The sequence below is a fragment of the Aspergillus bombycis genome (genome assembly GCF_001792695.1).
Source record: "Aspergillus bombycis strain NRRL26010 chromosome Unknown contig00024, whole genome shotgun sequence".
NCBI lineage: Eukaryota > Fungi > Ascomycota > Eurotiomycetes > Eurotiales > Aspergillaceae > Aspergillus > Aspergillus bombycis.
Genome location: NW_019170026.1, coordinates 210,081 through 237,122, shown reverse-complemented (window position 1 = coordinate 237,122; position 27,042 = coordinate 210,081). Strand labels below are relative to the sequence as shown.

The 27,042-nt window shown below is 49.7% G+C and overlaps 10 protein-coding genes across 10 annotated transcripts; 6 read left to right on the top strand and 4 right to left on the bottom strand.

Moving 5' to 3' along the window:
* Positions 1-871: 871 nt before the first annotated feature.
* ABOM_003840 (putative NAD+ kinase Utr1) lies at positions 872-2,888 on the top strand (the record flags this gene model as incomplete). Its single annotated transcript, XM_022530970.1, has 2 exons — positions 872-2,327; positions 2,377-2,888. The coding sequence occupies 2 exons, from the start codon at positions 872-874 to the stop codon at positions 2,886-2,888; spliced, it is 1,968 nt and encodes a 655-aa protein (XP_022390995.1).
* Positions 2,889-3,390: 502 nt separating this feature from the next.
* Positions 3,391-6,566, bottom strand: ABOM_003839 (agmatinase 1; the record flags this gene model as incomplete). Its single annotated transcript, XM_022530969.1, has 11 exons — positions 3,391-3,501; positions 3,614-3,967; positions 4,085-4,189; positions 5,066-5,259; positions 5,311-5,536; positions 5,587-5,629; positions 5,679-5,700; positions 5,759-5,782; positions 5,834-5,987; positions 6,122-6,241; positions 6,309-6,566. The coding sequence occupies 11 exons, from the start codon at positions 6,564-6,566 to the stop codon at positions 3,391-3,393; spliced, it is 1,611 nt and encodes a 536-aa protein (XP_022391060.1).
* Positions 6,567-7,419: 853 nt separating this feature from the next.
* On the top strand, positions 7,420-9,224 carry ABOM_003838 (putative GABA permease; the record flags this gene model as incomplete). Its single annotated transcript, XM_022530968.1, has 5 exons — positions 7,420-7,504; positions 7,554-7,614; positions 7,673-7,905; positions 7,973-8,815; positions 8,872-9,224. The coding sequence occupies 5 exons, from the start codon at positions 7,420-7,422 to the stop codon at positions 9,222-9,224; spliced, it is 1,575 nt and encodes a 524-aa protein (XP_022391061.1).
* A 435-nt stretch (positions 9,225-9,659) lies between these two features.
* ABOM_003837 (uncharacterized protein) lies at positions 9,660-11,140 on the bottom strand (the record flags this gene model as incomplete). Its single annotated transcript, XM_022530967.1, has 5 exons — positions 9,660-10,163; positions 10,234-10,379; positions 10,438-10,487; positions 10,553-11,001; positions 11,069-11,140. 5 exons carry the CDS (start codon positions 11,138-11,140, stop codon positions 9,660-9,662), a joined length of 1,221 nt encoding a protein of 406 aa, XP_022391040.1.
* Positions 11,141-11,180: 40 nt separating this feature from the next.
* Positions 11,181-11,941, top strand: ABOM_003836 (uncharacterized protein; the record flags this gene model as incomplete). The annotated part of the gene is made up of 3 exons (XM_022530966.1): positions 11,181-11,366; positions 11,459-11,605; positions 11,663-11,941. 3 exons carry the CDS (start codon positions 11,181-11,183, stop codon positions 11,939-11,941), a joined length of 612 nt encoding a protein of 203 aa, XP_022391041.1.
* A 1,933-nt stretch (positions 11,942-13,874) lies between these two features.
* Positions 13,875-14,707, top strand: ABOM_003835 (SDR family NAD(P)-dependent oxidoreductase; the record flags this gene model as incomplete). Its single annotated transcript, XM_022530965.1, has 3 exons — positions 13,875-13,904; positions 13,958-14,333; positions 14,388-14,707. 3 exons carry the CDS (start codon positions 13,875-13,877, stop codon positions 14,705-14,707), a joined length of 726 nt encoding a protein of 241 aa, XP_022391042.1.
* A 1,463-nt stretch (positions 14,708-16,170) lies between these two features.
* ABOM_003834 (uncharacterized protein) lies at positions 16,171-16,855 on the top strand (the record flags this gene model as incomplete). Its single annotated transcript, XM_022530964.1, has 2 exons — positions 16,171-16,567; positions 16,659-16,855. 2 exons carry the CDS (start codon positions 16,171-16,173, stop codon positions 16,853-16,855), a joined length of 594 nt encoding a protein of 197 aa, XP_022391043.1.
* Positions 16,856-17,863: 1,008 nt separating this feature from the next.
* On the top strand, positions 17,864-18,895 carry ABOM_003833 (aldo/keto reductase; the record flags this gene model as incomplete). The annotated part of the gene is made up of 1 exon (XM_022530963.1): positions 17,864-18,895. One exon carries the CDS (start codon positions 17,864-17,866, stop codon positions 18,893-18,895), a length of 1,032 nt encoding a protein of 343 aa, XP_022391044.1.
* Positions 18,896-19,345: 450 nt separating this feature from the next.
* ABOM_003832 (uncharacterized protein) lies at positions 19,346-20,101 on the bottom strand (the record flags this gene model as incomplete). The annotated part of the gene is made up of 2 exons (XM_022530962.1): positions 19,346-19,582; positions 19,661-20,101. 2 exons carry the CDS (start codon positions 20,099-20,101, stop codon positions 19,346-19,348), a joined length of 678 nt encoding a protein of 225 aa, XP_022391045.1.
* A 726-nt stretch (positions 20,102-20,827) lies between these two features.
* Positions 20,828-25,234, bottom strand: ABOM_003831 (glycoside hydrolase family 55 protein; the record flags this gene model as incomplete). Its single annotated transcript, XM_022530961.1, has 6 exons — positions 20,828-21,501; positions 21,570-21,746; positions 21,806-23,368; positions 23,446-24,323; positions 24,389-25,002; positions 25,064-25,234. 6 exons carry the CDS (start codon positions 25,232-25,234, stop codon positions 20,828-20,830), a joined length of 4,077 nt encoding a protein of 1,358 aa, XP_022391046.1.
* Between the last annotated feature and the right edge of the window lie 1,808 nt (positions 25,235-27,042).

The window sequence follows — 27,042 nt, the reverse complement described above, 5'->3', positions numbered from 1 at the left end:
ACACTACTGCACACAAATCCATCTGGTGTATTTACACACGTACGACGCTAAGGAAGTTGTCCAACTAAACCACATGATAGAGCAGTCTCGAGTGGGTAATACCGAATTGAAATGTTGTCGGCGTTGAGTTTTGTTTTGGTGTAAGTGGAGCGTGTGATATGATATGTGTCTGGACCCTGTATTTTGTAATTACCCGTTCTCATGCGTAGCGACTGTAGGACTTTGGTCCTCTCCAGAGTGAGTGGGAAAAGCGGTATGATAAAAAAAAGGGACAGGGGAAAAAAAGAAAAAAAAAAAAAAAAAGAGAGAGAGAGAGAAGGAAGGAATGGGAAATAATCCGCCAATTATTGACTAGGATTCACGCAGCTGAAGTGACGCCCCCTTGCAGGTAATGGTGTAATCGTGTCATGGCGCAACGAATTGAGTGTGTGTGAAGAATGCTTCGCAAGAAGAAACACACACACACACCACCTGGAAGAAGCAAGCTGGAAGGGCCGAGTAATCATGGAAAATGATTATCAATTCTTGAATACGGCGAGGTTTACTCCGGAAGACCGAAGCCAATGAATCATCACGCGACGGAATTAACCTAGCGGTGCGGAGATAAGTCAGGAGTTTGTTCGTTAATTAAACCAGTGGGACTACAAACCACGACGACTCAGAACTGCGAAAAGGGACCATGGAAGCCCATCGAAGGGGATGTCACCAATCCCAATGACTTCCGACTCCCGGGCCGCATTTCTTCCCTTTTAACTGTGTCCCCATAACTCCATCATCCCAGGCAAATCATTGCGCTTCTGGTCTTTTTATCCTGTTCCCCCTCCCCACACTATCGTCCGGAGGAATCTCACATAAATCTGTCCGGTTGTCCATGGCGTCCCCGGCGTCCAACCATGATCTAGCGAAGTCGTCGACATGCACTGATATTCCTGTCTCTAATTCCACGGCGCTGTCTGCTCCGGTGTCTTCCCCATCACCCTCGTCCTCCGCCCCGCGGTCCGATCCCGATCGTCCTTCTTCCTCCACGTCCACCATCACAGCCGGAACCTCCCTCCTTCGCGATTATGCATGCCACATAGACCCGTCGCAGACCCCGAACGACGTCCCTGCGAGCGATCATCACCGCCCGAGCGCCCCTACCCGTGCTTCGCAGAAGGCTGACCCCCGGGACGACGCCGCTGTCTTATCGTTACCCTCTTCGCCCTTCCTTCCTCTCCGCTCCGCTGCTTCGCTGAAGGCCCACAACCGGAACGCCCTCTCCACTGACTCAATCCCCCGACAGACGATCATGAAAGCGCTTGCATCCCGTCCGTCCATATCCAACCATAATAATCCCAACGTGCCGCTGGCGGCGTCCCTCGGGCTTCTCACCAATAGCGCTTCCTCGAGTCCCCCGGATGAGAAGGAGCGTCGCGCCAGTAATCCATCCTCACAGAAACTCTCCGCCGCGCTATCCAACCTGCAGCTTGGCCCGTATCTGGATCGCCTGCCCCCGACCGCACGGTTGGCGATGCAATCGCCCTGCTTCTTCCATCAACGGTTTGACGATGCCGTAAACATCCAGAAGGTTCTCGAGGAGATCACGGACGACGAATGGCTATCACACTCTCGCTTGGTTCAGACGGCGACGGGTGTTCGGGAGGTGTCGAAGCAGCTGCAGCGTCGACCGATCAAACGTGCCGTACGCAATGTCATGATTGTCACCAAGGCGCGTGATAATAGCTTGGTACACTTGACACGCGAACTGGCCGAGTGGCTTCTCTCTACTCCCCGGTATGGAAGTGAGCTCGGTGTCAATGTGTATGTGGACGCCAAATTACGGAATTCCAAGCGCTTTGACGCGCCGGGGCTTCTGCAGATGGAACCTCGATTCGAAAAGATGCTGCATTACTGGACTCCAGATCTCTGCTGGGAATCCCCGGAGAAGTTCGATCTGGTACTGACCTTGGGGGGAGATGGGACGGTCCTCTTTACCTCGTGGCTCTTCCAACGGATAGTTCCTCCCGTTCTGTGCTTTTCTCTGGGTAGCTTGGGGTTCTTGACGAACTTTGAGTTCGAGAATTACAAGCAGCATTTGAACGCGGTTATGGGGGATGTAGGGATGCGGGTGAATCTTCGCATGCGGTTCACATGCACCGTGTTCCGAAAGGACCGACGCAAGGAAGCTGAGGCCGGGGCTGTGGAAGAAGGTGAACAGTTTGAGGTTCTGAACGAACTGGTTATAGACCGTGGGCCGTCACCTTATGTGTCCAATCTGGAGCTATACGCGGACAATGATTTCCTGACGGTGGTTCAGGCGGATGGGTGTATTCTATCTACTCCAACTGGTAAGTTACCTCCACCGGCTCGGATATACACAAAACTAATGCCATACAGGATCTACCGCCTACTCTCTTTCCGCTGGGGGATCGTTGATCCATCCTTCCATTCCAGGCATCCTCCTGACGCCGATTTGCCCTCATACACTTTCCTTCCGCCCGATGGTTCTCTCGGATTCGATGCTACTTCGCATCGCCGTTCCCGCCGGGTCCCGCTCCACAGCGTACTGCTCCTTCGATGGCAAAGGACGTGTGGAGCTTCGCCAAGGCGACTATGTCACCGTCGAAGCTAGTCAGTACCCATTCCCCACTGTGGTATCCGGCAGCGGAGAATGGTTTCAAAGCGTTCAGCGCGCGCTGCGGTGGAATACCCGCGGGGCTGTTCAGAAGAGCTTCTACCGTGGCTCGGAGGCCGGCCTAGAAGGGCTCGACGAGGACGAAGACGAAGAATGGGACATTGACACCGATGCCGGAGCCGCCGGCACGGACAGCGGCATTGGACCGAGTGAAGACGGCGACGCCGGGTCGATGAGTCCGATGAAACGGCAAATGAGCATGCTTAGCATGTAGCCGCTTCGATATTGATCTATTTTCTCTTTTTGGGTACTTACATTTGGCCTTGTATTACTGTTGGATACGCGCACTAGAAGTGTGCTGGAAGCATCATGGGATTTACTGGCTTGGCGCTCGGATATTACATTTTTTTTGGGGATTTGCTTGCACATTTATTTTGGCGACAGCGATAGACTTCGTTATAATCGGCAGCACAGGCAGGTTAGAGCATTTCGGATACTTACAGTGATCTACATATGATAGACAGCTATTAGATCAACGGATCTTATTCAGCGATTGGCATATTCGAAGGATCAGCAGCGCGTAAGACGTAGTGTACGCCATCCCCATCATTCGTACCTTGTCTACACTATATCTCCAACCCTCCGCCCGGTTGAACCACTCAACACACCACATCAATTAATACTTTCCATTATATGTAACACCATAACCAAATCCATCAAAATCAATATACACCTACCGACAATCCAATCCCGATCGATCCGCAAAAGAACAAGCCCTACCAATCACAAGCCTCCGCCAAAAGCTTGGCCAAGTCCTCCAAATACTTCTGATCAACCTCATCAAACCCATTGGGCTCCGTACAATCAACATCAATAATCGCAACAGTCTACATGAGTGATAACCACATTAGCATCCTACCCCCCCCCTAAGAACTCAAACCAAGCAAATCAAACCAAACCAAACCAGAGAAACGAAAGAAAAGAAAAAGAGAAACATACCTCCCCACCCACCAAAATCGGCACCACAATCTCGCTCCTCGAACTAGCATCACAAGCAATATGGCCCGGGAAGCTCAGCACGTCACCGACCAGGACGGTCTCGCGCTTCTCAGCCGCCGTGCCGCACACGCCCCGCCCGAACCGAATCTCCTGACACGCCGGCCGGCCCTGGAAAGGTCCGAGCCAGAGGACGGGCTTCTGGGTGTCGGTGGGCTGGGCATTGGGGAACTTGTCCTGGCGGATGTAGAAGCCGGCCCAGTTGACGGAGGAGGAGGGGCTAGGGAGGGCGGCGTAGGCGTGCCAGAGGAGGGAGGCGACGTTGGAGAAGTTGCTGTTTCCGTTAGGGTTTCGTATCTTTGAGTTGGGTGGTGGGGGTGTGCTTTACCTGACCTGTTATATTGGCGTGGTTAGTCAGTGGGAATCGTGTAAGGGTGACTGTTTTGGGGAGGGGATAGATTGGACGGGACCTACCCAGTTACGCTGTCCGTAGACAAGACCCTGCGCTTGTTCGAGGACTTGGGTGTAGATATCGGATTTGGAGGCGTTGGCGCCGAAGTAGGACGAGTCGGCGTGGGGCTTGGACAGTTAGCCTTGTTTTTCCTGGGTCAGGGTGCCAATTGGGGGGGGATTGAGGTTGGGAAGTACCATTGTGGTGGTGATCTGGGGAGTTGATTAGAGCTGGATTGAAAAGTCAATGGAGGGGTGGAATGGTTATCAGATTGAAGGATGTCGCAATGATGCAAAAGAATTGCTCGGGAAAAAAAGAAGTGGGGCGCGGGGTTAAGATAAAAGGGTCGGAGTTAGATACAGCTTTATCCATTTCCTCAACTACCGGTGCATAGGGATTTGACCGGATATATGATCTCGGGATTTCCCCGCAAGCGTATAGTATTTTTTGAAACGCATGTTTGGTAAAATGCTGTATGGTTCATATGAACCGGTAGATGTATATCGACAGATGGATGTCATGGGCTGCGTTGGGTATGTAGATATAGCCCAGGTATACGATCCCGAGAGTAACCAGCCCTAATTATGAATGTATGATTGGTGCCAGGCTGAAACGGATGTTTGCTAGGGTTTTCTACCGTTAGATATTAGACTATATGGCCTGGCCTTATCAAATGCTGATCTCTTTCGGGGGTCGTGCTTGACCATCGGAAGCTGCTTCACCGGAGATGGAGCGTCTTCACATGATTCATTTGTTCTTAATGAATAGCATATATATACTGTGCTTCAATTTTGCATCAAACTGGAGTCACATTTTGGATCTTATACGACAAAGTCCTGTGTGCAACAGGCTGTATATTATTGTTTCCGTGTCATGCGTGCCGAAACCTACTAACATCTCATATTCATACCCTAGTTCCTAGTACATACTATGTAGCTGCTAGCCAGACAAGGGCAAGTATATTGGTCTGGAGCATCCAAACCCAGACACTAGTTATCATTGACCGGCGTTTCCACCATCAGATAAAGCAACGAATGAGCCACCTCGGCCGCAGCCAACGTCGTAGTCTCGGCCGCTGTATCGTATATGGGCGCAACCTCGACAACGTCGGCGCCTATCACCGGCAATCCATGGAGAGCGTCCAGGATGGAAAGAAGCTCGCGGGTAGTGAAGCCACCTGGCTCCGCAGTCCCCGTTGCTACGAAATTCAGCCATGTTGACATTTAACAAAGTGCATCAGAGGACTCACCAGGTGCATAGGCTGGATCCAACACATCAATATCCACAGAAATGTACACCTTGCTATCACCAACTCGTGACTTGATCTGCTCTACAATACCATTTATCCCGACCCGATCCAAGTCACGCGCCTTGATGATTTCGAACCCGCATCGGATATCGTTTCGGATATCGCCCTTTCGGCGCATGACAGGGGCACGGATGCCGACATGGAGGGATGTGTTGCGGATAAGGCCCTGGATATAGTTATTGCATTGCCTACGTGGTTTTGAAAAAGGTGACTAACCTCTTCATGAGCTATGTGAAGGAAGGTTCCATGGTTTACACCGCTGGAAATGTCAGTTATGTGTTGCGCCGACATGGATATCTGAGACTTACGCATAGTGGGATATACCGCCGCCTAGCCTATAGTGAGAAATTGTGTCATGGAGATATCGCGTCCTTGGCCATGGACTTACCTAGTACTTCTGGATCCCAAGTGTCTGAAATTTTGGGTCAGTAATTAACTATGCACTGGATGAAAAAGGATATACCGAGGTGGCTGTCAAAATGAATAACCGAAACAGGACCCCACTTGTCATAGGTCGACCTCAGTGCCGACAGTGTCGTCGTGTGGTCTCCGCCCAGGGTAAGAATACGAGGCGTACGGCCCAGGTCCGTACTATTTGTAGGACGTGATGATATAACCTGGCGGGCAGTGTGAAGGATCAGTAATGAAAACGGTTAAGAAACTAACGAGTACCTGCCTTGTGTGCTAGATCAAGCTGTTTCAGCGCAACGGTATTATCCAACCAGGTCAGGGGCACGTCCCCACAATCTACCATTGTCGCCCAGCTTTTAAAGACATTGACTCCCGTATAGACGCTCCATCCTTGTAATCGCCGAGAGCCGAGACGAATGCCGCCTGGCCCGTATCTGGCACCGGGGCGAGCGGTGACACCCTGTAAGCAGGATCAGCCCAACATTACATGACTTGTGCAGATCATTGCGTTACAGAGTTGTACGTACAGTGTCAAACGGGGCACCCAAGATGGCAATGTCATACGGCGTGGACTGTGCCTGGTCATCGACCAAACAGTTTACGTAAGGCAAGTTCGCAAAGGTGGTCAGCCCCGAGAACTGACTACCCGTAACAATATCAACGCTATCCTCTTTGCCGAGCGGAACTTGTCCGGAACCATGAATTGCTGCGATAGGAGGGAAGACGATCTCCCTCGCAACAGCAGATGTGGATACAATGAGAGGAAGCAGACCGTACGCATACATGGTGGAATGATACTGTGATGCAAGGAATGAAAGCTTTCGTCTCAGCTGGTTGCTGTCTTATGAACGTATAGGCCAAGCATTGCGTCTTTCCATTTTGGTTCTAGCGGTCACTACTCCTCATTGTATAGATAGGGATACGGGGCCCTCGGAACCCGCGCTCCCATATTAATATGCCCTTGGAATCCTGCGATGAAATTAGGAGTTTTATAGTGTTGATGTTGTTCCCAAAACTCGAGTCAGGGTTCCCGTGATCAAGTGACTTCAATTATGTGAAGCACTCTATCAAATTGCATACCATCAGTAAGCCTAATCATGACAATTACACCTCGCACTGATAGGACTAAGAGATATACTTATCGATTTCATTAGGAAATGGATATTTCAAACATACGCCGTATGGAGTGGACCCCTTATCGGTACTCCAGCGTGCAGCAATGACACCGCTCCATTGACCTTCTCCCACCTGTGCAAACCCCCGCCAATCTGAATCTTATTGTGCACAACTATGGGCCACCATGACTCCAAGTCAGGCCCAGAGTGTCTAATCTCTGGTACCGCAGATGAAGTCTGATTCGCTCCCCCACACTTGCTGCTCCACCGTCGTCGCGGAGACCTTCTCGATTGGGAAAGTCAGATAACGCATCTATCTTATCGCTGTCAAGCCTTTGCCCGGCTATCGTCGAACCAACGATTTCTCCATGGGGTTACGATTCCCATCGGGAAAGCTCCTGAGGGACCTGAAGTATGCCCATGGATTTTTTAAAAGGCGTGCCTGTCCCTGGTGGCAACTACCGTACCCATTGCCTAGGTATTGCATTTCCAAGTCTGATCCGAGATACAAAGAGCTAGAGTAATGGCGAAGGAGGACGATAATCAGCAAGTCTTTTCAGAATCAACGGGGGAAGATGCTCGTCTGGAAAACCTGGGCTATGAGCAGGGTATGTCATTCATTTCCAACTGTCTGCTTGACTGCTGATGTTTGTATAGAGCTCAAGCGAACTTTTGGGTTGTTGGGCATGATTGGCTTCAGCTTCAGCGTGGTTACTTCGTCAGTCAACCAATTCACTTCCAGTGGGCTCAATGACGGTCTTGCTAACCTTGAACAGATGGACAGCTCTAAGCGGTGTATTCATCGTCGGCGTCACGTCCGGCGGCCCCCCGGTCATGGTGTTCAGTTTCATTGGCGTGAGCCTTCTTACGTTAGCTGTTGCCATTCCAATGGCGGAAATGTGCTCCATGTATCCTGTTGCTGGAGGCCAATACTCCTGGGTTGCGGCTTTAGCGCCGCCGAGCATCGCACGAGGCCTTTCTTACATTAGTGGCTGGTTCATGCTCATCGGTATGTCTACTCTACCTCGACACTGATCCCAACTTGGCCTCGAGACTAATAATCACTTACAAACTAGGTATCCTCGCCATGGGAGCAACGAATAACTCCATCGCAGCCAACTTCGTCCTAGGCATGGCAAATCTCGTCTTCCCCGACTACACCATCGAGCGCTGGCATACCGTTCTGGTAGCATATCTAGTGGCATTCATGGCAACAGCAATCAATATCTGGGGCCCGCACCTCCTGCACCGCATCTCCCGGTTTATCCTGATCTGGAACGTCGGCTCGTTTCTGATAACCACGATCGTCCTTTTAGCGACCAATGACCACAAACAATCGGCCTCATTTGTGTTCTCCGAGTTCCAAAATTTCTCAGGCTGGGGATCATCAATGGCAGCCATCGTAGGTATTCTGCAAGCCTGTTTTGGGATGTGCTGCTACGACGCCCCATCACACATGACCGAAGAAATGAAGTCAGCCTCCAAGGAGGCTCCCAAGGCTATCATCCTCTCTGTTGTCCTGGGTGCTGTGACAGGATTTGCCTTCCTCCTGACGCTCTGCTTCTGCATCGGTGACATCACCAACACTGCCAACACAAGCACCGGCGTGCCAGTCATCCAGATCTTCTACGACTCTACGGGAAGTAAAGTTGGCACATGCTTCTTGTCGAGCATGATCGCTATTATCGTCATAGTCGCCGGAAACAACCTCCTAGCGGAGGGATCTCGTTCCGTGTACGCCTTCGCCCGGGACCACGGCCTCCCATTCTCGCACGTCTTCGCTAGAGTAGACAGCAAGCGACATGTGCCCGTTAACGCCGTGCTCCTTACCCTCGTCGTGCAACTTGCTCTGGATGCAATTGACTTTGGTACAACCACCGGGTTCGAAACGGTCATTGCTATCTCCACTGAAGGATTCTGTAAGTCCTACCACCGTAAGTCTCTACATTGTGAAATACTCTGCTAACTATATAAGACCTGTCCTACGCCATGGCCCTATTCAGCCGTCTCCTCGGCTATATAACCGGCCATAAGACACATTTGAAAGGCCCCTTTGCCCTCCCCCAGTCTATGTCCATTGCTCTTAACATCTTTGGTCTCCTATTCCTGCTCTTCGCGGCGATCACGTTTAACTTCCCGACTACCTACCCTGTTACCCATGAATCCATGAACTATACATCGGCAGCCATTGGGGTCATTGGATTGGTCAGTGCTGTGACATGGATAACAACGGGGAGGAATCAATTCACCGGGCCGCAAGCCATGAGTGTGCTGAATGGACATGAGAGAGAAGAGAGGGTTAGTGGTGAAATGATAAAGAAGGGTTAGATTCCATATTATGTACAGTAAGGTCGACCGCATGCTCTACCATAGATTACTTTAGCGCCTTTTTAGAATTATCATCTTTACTTGGCTTAGAGCTAACGGCACATATCGTTCTGGGGGATTACCTGTATCTATGTAGATATATCCATTGCACGCTTTATAGTAAAAGTCCTCTGTAATTAATAACTAGGAGCTAAACACATAATGAGCAGAAGGCTAGCTGTTGCAACTCCCCATATATAATAGTAGATACGAATTGGAGATTTAGACAATTGATCTTTATGCCATGCATTTGCCCTTCAGGATGTATTCAATATAAAGCTTCAAGCAGTTATATATTATACTATGGTTAATATGTGCCCCAAAACATCCCCTATATATTCACGGCGGATGTCATGGTGTCCCAAACCACCCTGATCATCATGGATGTACGATCTGTCACCACCCAGACCAGTCCTCAAGGGCCTTTACGGCGAATGCTGTACTGACCCCTCTATTCCCGACGTCTCGCTTAGCGCCAGGAAAGAAATAAATACAGGAGGCCTCCCAACCCCCGCCCTCCTGCTGCAAATCTGCAAGGGTTTGGCGGTCCGGGTGGTTCTCCAAACCAAGGTAGTTGCACGCCAACAGTCGCATCCCGAGACAGAATGCATCGCCCGGAGCGCCAATCCGCTCAGCGACACGCTCTCGAAGCGGCGATTCGATCCTTTCCTTGAGGGTTTGATCGCTTGACGCACGGAGGAGACGCGTCATATAATAGAGGAACCACTCGGCGTTGGCGTAGTAGCGCGTCCCCTTCACATACGCCCTGTTCAGTAGGATGCTGGTCATCCACTCTGCTGTATGGGGGAGCTCATGACCGCGCCCGTATTTGTGAAACAGGGTCAACACATTGAGCGCTATGACCGCGTCGACTCGTGGCCGCGATTTGTCGAAGTATGCCTGTTAGGATGAGAGTTAGGCCTCCTACCGGCTACGGCTGCCACTAGGGGAGCATGAAAGAAGTACGTACCTGCGGAATACCGTCCTCATCTACGTAGTCGTGCATCTCATCTAGGACGGAGTGGACTATCTCCGAGTCAGGAGGTATCGTTAGGAAGCCGAGGGAGGTTGTGTCTAAGTCGTCAGGGTAGCTGTCACTCGTGTATTTGGGCTCGCCTAGGCTGTGGATCAGTGATTTTTGCACAGCGTGATAGAAGACCCAGGGAAGACGAACCACTGAAGAAGTTCCAAAGGCGGGGCGGGGCTTTGAGGTTCACCAGACTCCTAGATTCTGGCAGTTAGTATCTTGTGAGTACTAATATGGGAGAGAGACATGCGGGTCACGTAACGCCTCAAGGATTAGAAGCGGAGCGTAGTTTTCGTTGATTGTCTCGTTATGTTGTGTAGTTGTAGGGAAATGCCCTTTCTGAAGTCGCAAGAATGCTAGTCCGCGTGTCACAGGATCACCGACAACGTTAGTGAGTGTCCGATATAGCGCGGAGGTGTCAAACGTTCCTCTCATTCCCAGAGAGATCGCCGCGAGTACGTTTTCAGGTCGGTCATCCACGAAGAAGGTCCGACGAGGAACTGCCCTTGTGGCCCGTAGTACGTGCCGATAAAAACGTAAACTGGGTTTTCGGACGCCCAAGGCTGCCGAGGTGAAAATGCCATCAAAGATAGACCAGACTTCATCGTCCCACCGGCGGCGGAGTGCTGCGTCTGCCGTAGACCAAGCAGGGTTGGTTACAGTCGGGCCCGGCTGCGGCACAGTAATATCCCGTAGCGCTTCTAGAGCTGGCTTTGTCCTGGTTGCTCAGCCAGCTCACTGGGAACGGATTTTTTCTGCCTACCCCGCGGCTCCATACAACAGCTTCCTTGCCATTCAGGTAGGTTCCTGAGAAGACACTAGCATGGCTTCTCACAAGCCCATCCACCATGATCTAGGTTGCATTACTGACGGACATCAAGCTGCAGAGCATGAATACCATCCAGGGAGGGGCTGAGGTTCGCGGGGAGAGGACTAAGTATGCCCAGTTTGCGCATCTTACCACTCGTCTTTCAGGCATGATTCACGAAGGATCCCATGGTCCTATTTCCCAGGAGCCGCATACCGTCATCCATGAAGATCATATCACTGGCAAGTATGTCTTTATCAATATTCCAGTATGGGGAAAGTCCGAGCTACTCTATGAGTTTAGTGGCGAGGGGTCGCAGGAAGTCATGTTTCGTCACACCGCTGAAGTGATCGTCGCCAGTACCACGCTGTCATGAACGATCCAAGCATGAGGAAAAAGTGCAGAATGATCGCGTTCGATCTCCCCGTCCACGGAAGGAGCTTTCCAGGTGAAACCATATTCCGGGGAACTACACCAACACCGAAGACGCCTACGTGGGGTGAGATGGTAAGGGTTTTAAAGCTGAATAAGTCTATTGTTTGTGGCGCCTCACTGGCTGGCCAGGTGTGCATTGCGGTGGCTATCCGAGCCGAGGTGGTCGGAGCTGGTGGCAGCATCCTGCTGCAAGCCTGCGACTACCTGACCACGGCGCGAGACTTTGATGACAACTCCCCGTTTGTCAAACAGTCTCTGTTCAACCCGGATTTGATTTATGGAGTGATGGCCCCCAGTGCGCCGCTGGCTAACAAGCAAGTCATCTGGCATCTCCATAGTGCTCAGGCGTACGGCATCTTCCACGGTGATCTTGATTTCTACCTTGGAGGTTTCGATGCCCGTGGCTGAGTCTCCCAGGTCGCTGTCACGAAATGTCCTATGTACTTGCTGACTAGGGACTTTGACTGGGGCACGACTCCTGATATGAGCCACGCAACTGCTTTAAAGATTAATAGATCAAAATTAAAAGGAATCCATGGGCTGGGCCACTTTCCGGCGACGGAGAACCCATCTATATTTGTGTAATTCCATTCTTGGCCTTGTGTGGTACGCGCTCATCTGCAAGACGAGTAGATACTATATCTACTGGATGCAATCGATTGGACCCACAAAACTAGGAATCTCTGAGATGGGAGAGTACTCATCTGGTCGTACCTGCACATGCGAAATATATTACACAGTCAAGGTAGAATCTATAATGATCAGCTTTGCGTTGCCAGCTGCATCAAATTGACATGCTACCATAGGAGGAACTAGTAATTGACAGTCGTATATTTAAGACATCCGCAAGGTGGGATCATACTGCTGGTTCCTAATTCTGGACCCCAGATCCAGGATTGTACTATAAGCCTATCTCTTATAGTTCAGGACTAAGATGGCTGAATATGAAATGTTAGAGTGATGGATGATGTGCCTAAAGGAGCGTAACAAGTTGCTCACCGGGTCTTTTAAGTCGGTTACACGTGGCACACGCATTCCATATTCTCCCATCGGGCACTTGCCCTATATGATAGAAATCGTCTCGTTTCCATGTTAGGCTTTTGGTTGTTTTCGAGGGGGGGTGGTCCAAGAGGCGGGGCGGGAAACCCTTGCTAGAATCAAGCATATTGGTTCAACAAGGCAAAGTGTGGTCGGATGCAATGAATACACACGAAGAGCTTCGTATGAAAACTGTAGTTTCCTCATGTATGTTCCTCATTCTTGTGGCTTATAAAGCGCTAAATGTTCTTGGTTCTTTCTCCGAAAGCCTAAAGCTGAAGGCTACAGTACATCAGTTTCTTGGCAAGTGCAGTACCTACAATTGCAGAACGTTCCTTACCATATTCTTTCTAGAGTCAAACCTCTATCCTATGTGTCGATTCCAGTATCATTTGATAACAAAAGCCGGGAGGTTGCAGTAAGCCATACCTAGGTACCGATATTGACCTAGTCTAGTAGGAACGACTGTACTCAAACTTCAATTTATAGATGTGATATGAAGTAGAAGGTGGAAAATTTCATCTATATCCCCTGCTCCGTCCACATTATAGTAATAAAGACTGGATTTGTAGACGGTCTCTGGGACCCAGGTACGTGCAGGATGCAGAGGATGCTAGTAATTGCTTTTATATATCGTGGAAAGCCAGAAGGAGCGAGGATGATGAGAATATAGTCTTGGCGAAATCTAGAGCCTGTTGTAGGGGGATAAGGGGGTTTATATAGAGATGTGCAGGCGGAATCCCCCAGGGCTTGACAAAGGGCTTCGGCCATTAACGGACACTAGGAATAATGAAATATTCGCTATCGCAAATAGCGAACCCTTACATCTGCGTAGTCACAACAAAATAATTCACTATTTTTCGGGAAATTTAATGAGCATTGCCAAGAGATATCTTAATCATCCAGTTAGGTAACCAACCCTTTCATACAAGATGTAAACTGTTTCTCCAAGCCATTTGCCGATTCTAGGGTTGGGAATAACCATATATGTGCCTGAGGTGTCAACCTCCAGAGATGAATACGCAAATACGATAGCCGGGGTTCTCCACAACGCTGCAATTAGCCAACCAATGGCCAGGACTGGAGACTTTTATCAAGAGGTGGTCCACGTACGCTTCCGGCACGGGTTGGGTGGCCTATCGCCGGAAAGGCGAGTTTAGGCGAAGTGACAGCATATCCGTGTCGTATCCGTATACGAATATCGTTCAGGGGTCAGTCATATAAAAGATGAAGATCCCACCTTCTCGTAGATCTCTCACCATGACAGATATATAAAACTTTTCTTTCACCTTGTAAGATCATTATGGCTACTTTATCTGGTAAAACCTGCCTTGTGACCGGCGGAGCCGGCGGCTGGGCAAAGCCATTGCAACGAAATTTCTTGAGGCCGGCGCCAACGTAGTCATCTGTGATATCAATGACGAACGACTTCAACAAACCTCTGCGGAGCTTTCGGTGAAAGGCTCCTTGAGAGCAGTGAATGCAGATATTACCTCTGCCGCTGCAGTACAGGGCCTATTCGGCACAATCGTTTCCGAGTTTGGGAAACTGGATATTCTGATAAACAATGCGGGGATCATGGACCGCTTTGATCCTGTTGGGGACTTAGATGAGGGTGTGTGGGATCGGGTCATGGCTGTCAACTTAACGGCACCTTTTCTACTGAGCAGACTGGCTGTTCGGAATATGCTGGAGCAGCCGAACCCAGATGGTTATATCATGAATATTGTGTCGTTAGCGGGCAAAGCCGGTTGGACAGCCGGTATTTCACTCTCGCCCTATTAATACTTTTTTGGTAACGCTAATGCATGTCTAGGTGCTGCATACACCGCAAGTAAGCATGGATTGGTTGGTTTAACCAAGAATACAGCTGCGTTCTACGGGAGCAAGGGTATTCGGTGCAATGCCCTAATGATTGGTGGCATGGCGACCAATATTACCGAGGCATTCATGGCAGGTGTCAATGAAGAGGGGAAGGACAAGGTGATTGGCATTATGGGGTCCGTACGGTCACCCCTGTGTGAGGTCGATGAGGTTGCGGAAGTGTGTGTCTCTATGATATCCAGCAAGGGGAGCAGACTTATCAATGGTGCCTGTATTCCGGTTGATCATGGTTTTTCCGGTACAGTGGGGTAGATATCGCGGGGCTATGCTCATTTTCTTTGTACCGTTTACTGCCTGCAGAATCGGCATTAGCTTTAGTGCTTCGCGACTTTTTCAAAGATCATTTCCTCAATCATTCCAAGGACTACTTCAGACTTTAGTGCTCTAAAGGATACGAAAAGGACACGCAAGTAGAAAGGGAGGTCTAGACGAGGGACAAATTGGTTTAAGGAAGCTCTATAGAAAGTTCGCTTTGCGGCACCTGCTTGGCGCCGGACTATTGGCTTGTATCCCTCATTCCAACTTTTGCTGAGAAGAATCAGTCTTTTCTGTCCTTCCACTCCTCCCTATAGGCAGATGGCTGGGCTCTCTGGCGCGGATTCCTCTTGTGGAGCTCAACCTTCCCACAAAAGTCTCCTTGCCGACTCATGCAGTACGGTCCTTAACCTTAGTTATTGGCACTAAACTTCTTCCTGCATATGGAGCTTTACCTCATTTACTACTGTTGGTCACCATATCGGCCTGAAAGGTATTATACTGGGCGGCTATCCTTTAGACCACAAAAAGGACAGCTTCAGCTTCCGACTCTGTAGTTATTCACAGCAAGCTTTGCTTCGGTATTTCTGGATTCTGACAAGGGTGCCTTGATCCAAAGTGCGCGGCGTATCTTGTGCCTTAACATAAGCTTTCTCCCACCACGGCTAAGTTCTGTAAAAGCTGTCTCTGTGCTTTTGGAGCCATGGGGGTAGAACTGTGGGGGAAATATGGTACTATGTTGGACCAATATTCCCTGGGGAAAGACAACGTTGAGTCTGGATCATTTGGAAAGCGAACTGATCCTGCTATTTAGTACCCATGGGTGCCTATTGGTGACCCCTGTTCAAATGAGAATTGGGCGTTGGAGAGTCATAGAATGACTGCGCCGGTTGTTCGTCGTGTGAGTGGTGGCCGAGATTGAACACCTCACCTACAGCGATACTGGAGTTAACGAAGAGTTTAGATTTAAGTACTCAATACTAGTATTGCTGTATGAATTCAGCCGGCAGGACTTTCCAATTCCTTGGTTAACGCTGTTCCTTATATCGGGGGTGTCTATAGCGGGTTTTCGCAGGATAGAAAACCAAACCGGCCACCGTGGCGGCTGTCTCATCTGACGGGGTAAAAACCCCGTTAGTTGCAACAAGCATTTAACACAATGTCCGAGTTAATTCCTATCCAAACCACTTGATATTCTGATCTAGAGAAATATACCAAATATGCGATGCCTATATTGTTAGCTGGAGCTTTTACAGAGACTCCGGCTCCAGAAATCCCTCGATATAAGCAATTTCGTCGCCCAGGTTGCTTATAACGAGGTTGCAACTAACGGGGTATTGAGTGCACTGATAAATTCGCTTGTCGCGTCGCGTCGCGCGGACAAACAAACAACCAACTATTACCAATTGAGCCAGCAAAAGAAATCACCACTTTCATTCTAAGTTTATATCCTCCCCATCATGGGTCTTTCAGTTCAAGAGATGTGTCATCAAGACGACCAAGTCGAATTGCTTCTCGAGGCTATTGACTCGGCGTCCCGCCGGACACTCCAGTCAGTGCTCAAGACAGTGTGTCTAAGTGATCAACCCACCAGGGACCGAGTCTCCAAGTCCCTTCTCATTACCGAAGACCAAGTCCGCCCAGCTTCACCTTCCTCTGAAGAAGATGATGACGAGGAGAGTATGAATTCAGACGATGAGCAATCCGAGGACGAGAAACCACCCCTCAAAGAGAGGCACTCGAACCAGCAAACGCCAGGCTCCAAGCGACTTCGACCGCGTTATGCTTATTGCGAAAACTGCGAACAGGAGTTTGACGTCACGCAAAATACAAGCACCAGCTGCAAATACCATACAGGTACGTAGGCTATTGCACTTCTTTCTCTCCAGCTGCTGGCTTGCCTTTCGAGTGAGTTTGGTGCTGTTGAAGGCTAAAATTTCCGTTGCAGATAGCTGCTACCCGAATGGAGACTGCTTCGTGAATGATGATTGCTACTATGACGGCGGATATGACAATGGGGAGATGCTCGAGGAGTTCCCAGAGCGTTATATCTATGAATGTTGTGATAGACGTGGACATGAGGAGGGCTGCACCGCGGAGAGACATAGCGAGCGCGTGTCTCTTAAACGACAAAAGGTTAAGTGAAGCTTGCTACTCTCGGGGCCCGCTCAAATGTACATTATCTACGTTCTCTATTGCCTGTTATAGACAACTAGATTTGTTTCTCGAGTTGATATGAATGTGTGTGATCGGTATCGGTATAAGTCGCGCAACATGCGTACGAAACTCGAGTTAACATGTTTACTCCGCACCTTCTTCCTTTATGATCTATCAAGCATACTGGTGAGGCGCTAAGTAGAGTAAGACTGCTATCTCGCCAGTAGAGATGTTAGGTGATAAATCGAGTGCAGCGTCGGACTACGAGTTTGATATATTAGCACATTATGTTATGCTATATTCGTGATGTCTGATTACTGAGGGGTTGATTTCTGTGTATTAATCTTAGTGATGCACTTGAGTGTATAGGGCTTAGGCTGAGGAGCACTACATGATAACCCCATTTAACCATATCTGCCAAGATCGTGGGATGAGGGAATCAGGATGAATCTATTCTATTGGTCGATAAGTTTCCTGTGGAGTATACTAGTATTCGACGGAGAAATCTGACGCCATTTGTTGAGCTGCAGGCAACCCTCGTATACGCCATGCGGCTATGCACGGACTTTTGGCATAGATTAAATCCAGAACATCCGGCCGCACCGTATGACAGATATAGTACAGTAACACATAGTAGTAGGTAACAGAACAACGTATTAACGCATAGTTATTGGACTATAGTAATTAATCCGGGTGTTAGGCTACCCCGACTACGCAACCCGGCGATTGCAACGAGTCGCCCAGGCATCCGAGTCCACGTATTAAGGGAACTCGTCGATCAATGACTTCGTTAGTAACGGAGCAAGAGGGGAGGCAGGAAGATCCACATTTCTAGGCTATAGTGCCAACGCAATCGGATATAAGCCACTACAACATCACTTAACCCCAGCTAACTCCGGCCACGGTAGCCATATATATATATATAGCCAAGGTAGCGTCCATCCTCTGCATCCATCCAGCTTCAAGCAACCGTCACCCAGCATCAATCCAACCACCATGAAGTACGTACGTCTCGGAACCAGTGGACTCAAAGTCTCCCCCATCTGCGTGGGCTGCATGAGTTTCGGCAGCCCGGGAAAGCCCTTGGAATGGACGATCCCGGAAGAAGAAGCCCTCCCCGTCCTGGACCACTGCTACCGGTCGGGCCTCAACTTCTACGACACGGCCAATGTTTACTCCAACGGCGAGTCGGAGGTCATTCTCGGAAAGGCGATCAAACAGTACAACTGGAGCCGCGAGAGCATCGTCATCGCCACCAAGGTGTGGGCGCCAGTCGGACGGGACTCGGTGAGAGCACTCGGCATGTCCCAAGAGGAACGGGATAACAACGGATACCTGAACCAGTATGGACTCAGTCGCAAACATATCTTCGACAGCATCGATGCCAGTTTGAAGAGGCTCGATCTGCCGTACGTCGACCTGTTGCAGATCCATCGCTTTGACCCCAACACGTCACCCAAGGAGACGATGGAGGCGCTCCACGATGTCGTCAAGTCCGGGAAAGTCCGGTATATTGGCGCTTCATCGATGTTCGCACACCAGCTATTGGAGTATCAGTACACAGCCCGTATGAATGGGTGGACGGAGTTCATCACCATGCAAAATTTGTATAATGCTAGCTATCGCGAGGAGGAGCGAGAGATGTTCCCTGCTCTAGAGAAGTTTGGCATGGGCTGTATTCCCTGGAGCCCTATTGCTATGGGGCTTTTGGCAAGGCCGTGGAAGAGCAACAGCACTGCTCGCGGGGAGTCGATGAAAGGGGGATTCCTCGGTACCGCTCTCAGTGATGCGGATAAGAGGATTAATGAGAAAGTTGAGGAGATTGCTGCTAGCCGCGGGGTTTCGATGGCTACGGTTGCGCTTTCTTGGGTGCTGTCGAAGCCCTTTATTACCTCGCCGATCGTTGGAATGAGCAAAAAGGAGAGAGTGGACGAGGCCGTTCAGGCGATTGATTTCAAGCTCAGTGAAGAGGAGATCAAGAGTATCGACGACTTGTACGAACCGAGGAAGATTATGGGCCACAGCTGAATGGACCAACATCGTTAGCTCAAACTCGCCAAAGGTCTATGAACGATAGCGAAAAGATCCTTGAGACGGCCGAGTATTTGCCAAGGAAAAGGAGAAAGACCCAAGCCTATGGCTATAGATGTATCTACTGAAACGATTAACTAAATGACATTGATTCGTCTGCAAAGAAGACCTCTTATCTGATGCTCTTGTGGAAGTGGTCTATGTGGGTGGAGATGGCTAGTTTCAAGTGGATAATCATAACAGGAAAAAGAAAAAGGGAAAAACTCTCATAAATGAACGTTTAGATCGCTTGTATAGATATATCACCGCACCATAGGCCATTGTTCTCGTCGCGGTATGTATATTTCTCTTGTGGTAATGTACAGTCACTGCTGCCAAAAGGGCCTCGGCATAGGCGGCCACAGTAAGTGCTGCGTATCCTTGCCACTGTTCTTGTTTGTAGATGCCTCACATATAAAGTGTCGGCAACTCGTCTATAAGTCCAGCAGCTTTCGTTTCAAAACACAGTATATCTCGGTCGTGTGCAACGGAGTCCCGGGTTTTAGCATCTTTCACGACCTGATCTCCGGAGGCAATCAAGCCATAATGAATATAGGGCTCCTCGTCTGATCGCTGGGGACGGTCTAGAAGCTGGAGTTTATCACATTCTGAGCCGTCATTTTCCCTGTTGCTGTGATTATATCCCTGTTGCAACAGTCAGTCACATTTTGGTCGTGTGAACTGTGTTTCTGTTCCTTCTTTCTGTGTCACTTCCCTCAATACCAGGACGAGCAGGTTCCTTCCTAGTATACTGTCGCTCTCTATTTGAGCCGTAGCCTTTAGCAAGACCGGACGAGGCTTCTTGAGGGACCCGGTGTGCTGGAACTGCCCGTTGCGGAGTGTCTTGTCGTAGTCATATTGGATAAAACGACCCGATGTAGCGGTTCGCCTGCTGACTACAACGTCACCAAAGCAAATATCAGAATTTCGTCTAGGAAAACGCCCTCCAATACCCACTATCAGTCGAAATTGAATAGTTGGATAAGTAGATACTAAGCGTGACACAACAGCTGTGGCAGATATCGTCCCAGCGAGACCGGCAGGCAGGCTGGCGATTACTACATTGCGGCCACCAATACTGCCAAGTGTGTAGATTTTCCGGTCGGACTGGGGTTGTGATATAGAACTAGGAAGCTCATCTAGCATAGCCTTTGCGGCCGCCATCTCTAAGGGTAATGCGCATATCCATGCGATCGTATAGTCATCGTTGTGAATCATATTTTGTATGCCATCTATGATTTAATAACCAGCAGGCCAGTGGCCAAGTTCTGGAAGAATTAGATCATTGGGTCTGGTTGTTAAAGAGAAGAAGCACAGCAGCTAGCTGAGATTCGCGGATGGATAGTAGGTAAATTAGGAGGTTTGCGTTGAGACTGATGACGATGAGGTTGAGGGGTGAACAGCGTGTATCTGTGAGGACATCAGGCAGTCATTGGCACCCATAAATACACACGAAATCATGTCTCGTCAGGTTCAGGATTTGCTTTTTCGAAAGCTCCCATGGAGTCCGCTGCAGTGGGTGATATATGTACATAGTTACTTTCACCTATTCACAAGGATAGATATATACAGCAGGCTATCTATATCGCATTCTGTCATCAGTGGTATCGACCTATCTACACACGTTTAGCATCTTTATAGGCTGTACTTTCCATTGTTCATATACGTGCTATTTGATCTGTATTTAGTAAGTGTCCAAACTGCCGAGAAATATTTCATGCTGGACCTGCATACATAAAATATATAACCCGGGAACAGTTCATCTATGAAGATGTACATAGAGGTGTAAGGGACAGTGAAGCAACGATGCAATTGCTTGAATTACTATATTACAAATCCCCGTCGATAATATATACGAAACCACCACCAACAGTAAAAATAATGTACAGCTCATACAATGGGACAGTAAAGCTGCAAGTAGAGCTGGTTCTTCGCGAGCCCTGCTTGAGGGTCATCAACATCCTCACAGTCCGCAGTCGGGGACTGTGGCGTGGTGTGCGACGTATCAACCCCCGTACAGGACAGCGTCACTCCACCGTCACAATTGACCTCCCCCACACTATCCTTCGAGCCCGTATATTTGCAGTTCTTATAGCTGCCGAGTGAGAAGGTGCCGAGTGAGGATGGGTACTTTTGACCCTTGGAGAAGAAGCCCCCGTTGACGACTCGGTTCTTTTTGAAATTACACGCCTCGCCGTACCAGGTAGGATACGGTAGAAGCATCCCTTGCCAGGCCCAGGCAATTTGGGAACCACCACCACCGTGGGCCACGGCTTGGATCTCCTGGGCAAAGACAGCGAAGATCGAGCTCGGGGAAGGCGTGGGTTGCGCCTTGGTGGTGGTTGGCTGTTGAGTAGTCATCGTAGTCTTGCTTACTCCGCTCGTGGGGTCAGCAGTTTCTCCTAGAGATCGGTAGATGGAAACACCGGCCGCCCAGTCACCGGCAGCGTCTGTGGGTTCGTTGTCGGCATAGTCGTACCACGGCTCAGGGACTCCGGTCATAATAGGCGCCAGCGTGTAAGTACCGAGCATAGAAGTGCCCGTCGTGTCACAGCCGACAATATCTATGCACATTAGTTACTCGTTCCCGATTTATTGAGAAATAGAAAGGAGGGAGAGGGTCGCTCGCTACCTTTACACGTGGATGTACAGGAGCTGGTAGAGGCAGCTGTGACACAAGCCGTGCTGCAAGAGCTATAGGTGGCTGTTGAACATTCTGAGGTAGTGGAGGAAGGGCCGCTAGGGCTGTTGGGATCGTCTGGAGTGCCGGGATCGGGACTATTGGGATCATTGGGGAAGTTGTTCGGAGCTGTGGTCTGTTAGTTGCCGAGGTGGACTCACGACAATATGAGGAAGGATTTTACGTACAGTCAGAACCACCACAGCCTTCCCAGCAGGGATGGCAGACATGGAAAACTCTATTTAGCAGGCCACCAATACCTTCATTACACGAAATACCACAAAGCTTGGGGTCGGATGTGCACTTCGGCTTGGCGGGGCCGTTGTGGTGCGTGATAGGATGGCGATGATGATGGTCATTGTGGCCGCCGTCGTCATCGTCATCTCCACCGCTACCACTAGTCGCATGGCTGCCACCCGTAGTAGTCTTGGTGGTCTGTCCTCCCTTGCTGGTAGTCGGGGAGCTTCCTGTTGGGGTCAAGCTGGGATTGACTGAGGAGCCCGGCCATGGGGGCGGATAGAAAGGCACCACCGTTGCGGGGAATGTTGTCATGTTCTGAGTGAAGCTGGGCCAGGTAATATTGAACGCCGTTTGAATCACACTGGGAGATGGGGTGATGACTGACGAGGTAACGCTGGGCCCAATAGGGACGTTCCAGAACGATATCGTGGTACCCACTACTTCGGGGATGCTGATTGTCGTGGTGGTGCTTGTCGTGAACCACGAGGTCGTTGTAGTAGTCTTCCCCAGGTACACATAAGAAGTGGTAGCCGGATACCCCACCCCGACAGTAGTAGGTAGAGGAGGATAGACAAACGTAGTTGGCGTAGGTAAGACAGTGGGCGGAATAACGTACGTGCACGGGGGATGGCAGGACACATTTGTGCCATCAATAGGCCCACCCCATATGAGAGGGTCAAGAAAAACAGTGCCGGAGTCATTGCTACTCGACCCGATATCTTCACCTCCAGTTGAGAGTGCAAGCCAGGCTGCAATCTCACTGGTGAAGCCATTCCTGGTGGTGTCATTGAATAGCAGCGGAGCAAGATTTCCTCGAGGGGAGACAATTTCGACATTGCCTTTGGTAAAGATGTTGTACATATATAGCCTATTGGCAAAGTTGGTCTCTATCAAGGACTGCTGGCAATCCTCGGCGTCAATGCAGCCTTCGTCATAATCCTGAAAGAATGAGTAGAATCCAGCCGAATAGATGAAGACATCGCTGGAATTGATAACACGGAGTGCCCATGCACCCTTGCAGAGGTCATCACCACAGTCCAAATAGGTCGGATCCCCTGAGAACGTGCCCGCGATGTAGGGACTCAGGGCGTTGGGGCTTGGTTGATAGTATGGGGTTTCGGTCTGCATATGGCCCATGTAGATGTTGGCTGCATTTACCAACTGATATTGGTACATCTGCGCATGCTCGCTGGACGTACCATATAGCCAGGTAGGACCCTGTGACTCAATCAGAATCCCTCGGCCAACATATACGGAAATATCAGTCTGGACATTCAAGGGGATTCCAGCGTCGCTCTCAAAGGCCTCGGCGTTCAGGGGGCTATCAAGATCGTGATCTGCCACCCACGCCCATACATTCTCGAAATAGCCAGAGGCTAAGCTCGTAACATGGATCAACAGGTGTGCCGCCATGCATTTTTTGTTGACACCCGCTCCTGTTGGGCACTCCTCCAGCCCAAGGTATGTGCCGTTAGCTCCGCCGACACGAAAGTGAGTATCCCACATGGCAGCTAGTTTAGAAGGAAAGGTTGTTAGTATCGCTAAATTTTAACCCAATGCCATGTGAACAGTAGGACTTGAGGCTTACCACTTCCCTGAGTGCTCTCATGCACGTTCCATTCCATCAAGACGGCCCCCGCCGTGGCTCCTCTCACAGTGAGGAGCATATCCGTAATCTCGATAACTCCTTGGTCGCCCTTATCACCGACCTGGACGACTACCGTTGGATTCTCTACGTCCTCAAAGGTAGACCCAGTACCCATAATCTGGCTCCATCCGGACCCAATAATCCTGCTACCGACGGGAACCTTCACAGTGCTTTCAACCAAGTAAACGCCTGCGGGAAAGAAGATAACCGATCCCACATTGCCCGACAGGAGGCTATTAATAGCAGCAGCCTGGTCCGCCGTACCATGATTAGAGACCCCATGATCCGTGGCAACAACTGGGGTCTCTGACTCGTACTGAGGCTTCGCTCTGCGGAAGTACGCGCCAGAGCCGTCCAGTAAAGATGATGGTTTGTCTGGCTTTTGACTCATAAAGCCACTAGACCTGCCCCCTGACCCATCAGGTAGATAGCGGTAGCCACTCACCCATGAGTCAAAGTACAGTGCGCCCGTTGATCCCTCTAGTATGGTATCACCGCCAGAGATGAGCACCACGGAGGCGGAGTTTTCGACGAGCAGGTTGTCAAGTAAAATACTGGGCTGTTCGTTATCCTGCTTCGCTATTGTGATCGCATAGGGTACCCCATCGAAGTGCGAATCTACCACTGCGATTGAGCCAGTTCCCTGCTTACCCAACCCTGAGTACTCCGTGGCATCTATTGCAATATAGCACGATAGGACATAGATATTCTTCCATGTGAAACCCCAGTTCCAAATGGACTTGATAGCCGTCAGACAAGATGTGAACCTTAGGTTAATTGCAGTGAATTGCTGACTTCCAGCCAAAAAGCCAATGTTTCTAGAAGCCCGCCAAGTGTTAGAGACCATGGCACCAAATGAATAGAAAGAAGGAGTCAGACACACCCGCCAGTGAATGTCAGATCGGCCACCATCCCACCGCTACCATTCTCCATGTAGATACCCACAGCCGTTGCGGATTGATCCGCCGTCGACACAGCCATTTTAAAATCACAATTAGTGATCGACGTTGCCTGGCCCACCTGCCAGTGGATACCTGCGGGCACGTATGTCTGGTTATTGTCCGTGTTGGTCCAGTTCATACTGGTCATATCAAACACGAAGTTGCGAATCTGTCGATAAAAGTTGCTCTGATTGATGTACCATTCGTCTCCATTGCCTCCGGGAATGTAGAAGTCCGAGTCCACGAGGGCAATGCCAGTAAAATTCTTGGAACCTTTGATAGTAGGCTTCTGGCTGGGATTTCCAATAAATTGGGTGTAGTAATACTGGATGATGGGTGTACTGATGACGTACGTGCCCACAGGAAAGTACACCACCGCTCCTCCAGTAGATGTCGAGCCACAGTCCTTTCCACAACGCGAATTAGTGTGATCTGATGAGCTAAACGCTGTTACCGCACGATTAATGGCTGCGGTATCGTCTGTTACTCCGTCGCCAACGGCACCGAAGTCTTTCACGTTTCGGAAGAACTGATACCCAGATTCGGCGAATGGAGACTGTTAGGAAGACAATGATTAGGGTTGACAGATTCATATACTTCTACCCGATACGACTCACCTGCCCTTGGCTTCCTAGGCTCGACAGCCAGTAATTGTCACCATTATCCCGTGAATGGATTGTGCCGTGCAGCGCCAGCTCCATGGTGGCATTAAGTGGCCCTAGCACCGGGCCAGTCAAAGAGCCGCGGTCTGGCGCACTTCCAAAGTAGTTGTGGATATTGTCCTTCATATAGGTCGGTGGTGGCTGTTGCGCAAGTCAGCAACAGTTACATTGGTGGCGGGCAGTGAATTCACTAACATGAGGTGACCCCAGTGGTAACGGTGGCTTTTCTTCCAGTACGTTGATTGGGACTGAATTATCGCGGTGGACATGATGATGTACATGCTGGTGCAAATGAGCATGGCCATGATGAGAGTGGGCATGTACATGGGTGATGCCCTGCGCGCCGAGCCAGAACAGCGCGAGACTATGTACCAAGACCATGTCCGGGTGTTGCGTAATTGAAAAGCTTTCCCCATTTGCAGTAGAGGGGATGGGAGCAAATAAATGAGGCGAGGAGTGTCTACATCCTGCACAGGGGCACGACAGCCCTCGGCTGGATAATTGGATAGAACGGGTATCGGGATCCAAGAATTGTTAGCGAATCTGTTCTAATTCAATACCTTGCAGTAGCTCAGGTACTAGCGTTAACAGTGGTCAAACAGCTCCCTGGCTAAGCGGTGTTGCTTCCTAATTACTCGGCCCTAATTCGGCGGAGCAAAAGAAATACCTAGCGAGATAATGCAACGGCCAGCTTTGGAAGAACGTCCTACCCCTTCTGATATCCATAACTTCCGATTACATCCGCTATTGACGATGAATTATTACAATGTTACATCGGTCTGCAAAGTGACTCTCCACAGATGAAACAGAAATTGTGTACTCTCTCGTAAATTGGGACACTGGGGGCCAAGAGATTGGAGGTGTTTGGGTATATGGATATAGCTGGCTAGCACTATCTTGTTTATTCTTTACTCCCGTTTTTTTGTAGAATACTTCGAATGATAGCAGCACGAAACAGAAAACTTGGTAGTTCGGTACAAGGGCATGGCGTCTCAGTCGTCCCTCACCTACGCTCCACAATCTCAACTGCTATGCCTAACCGTGTTCTTCCTGAATGGGAATGCCTTGCGTATCGCTATCACCTCCGCCCTAGGCCAGAGGCTATGCATTTAGCGTTAATGTACATTCGCTAAACGAGCAGAGTTAATGTATAGGCTCTTGCGTAGCACATGCTAGCTGTGTTCATACCTAGGTTCTAGCCGTGTCATCTCTACCTTGACGTCGCATTTTGGAATGAGTATTAGCGGTTAGTAGTGTGTAGTAATTTCAAGAGGGGCTGAGCGACTCCCCTGTGGGTAGCTGGGGCCCGAGCTATACTGTGCAATACCTACTCCGTACAACACTAGCCGGGTGCTTCCGTAGCGGAAATATGGGCCGATTGTTGTATCTCTCCTTTCCTGTTATTTCATGAAAACAGAGGAAATAAGCCAATAGAAAACGAAGGGAATGGAAATGTGGGACACGGCGTTGTCTCGGTTCTTGGGGATATGGATCACGGACCAAATCCGACTATTCCGGTACGTTACAACCACTAATGGAGGCTTATAGGTTAGTGTAAGCCTAGAACAACAGCAGGACACACCAGGAAATATTACAAGACCCTAAGTAGATCGTTCATAGTCAATATTGGCTTTTGTGTGGGGTCTACTAGTATAGCTTAACTGTTCGCCCTAAAGCTTGCAGCCGATGTAACCTTCTGCTAGGATCAAGCGACCTTAGAGGCATCAATCAATATCCATGGGCACTCCGTAATTGCTAGCCTCATTCAAAACTCAGAATCAGGAGAAGTCATTAACCTCTAATGTCCTTTCAACCCAGCCCCAACTGTAGAACTACCCTGTCATTCTACCTCGGAAATGAGTATCCGCTCGTCAGTGGAGCTCTCCTCTCCAGGCGAGGTATTGGATATGAATTTGGCCATGGATGGAATAATG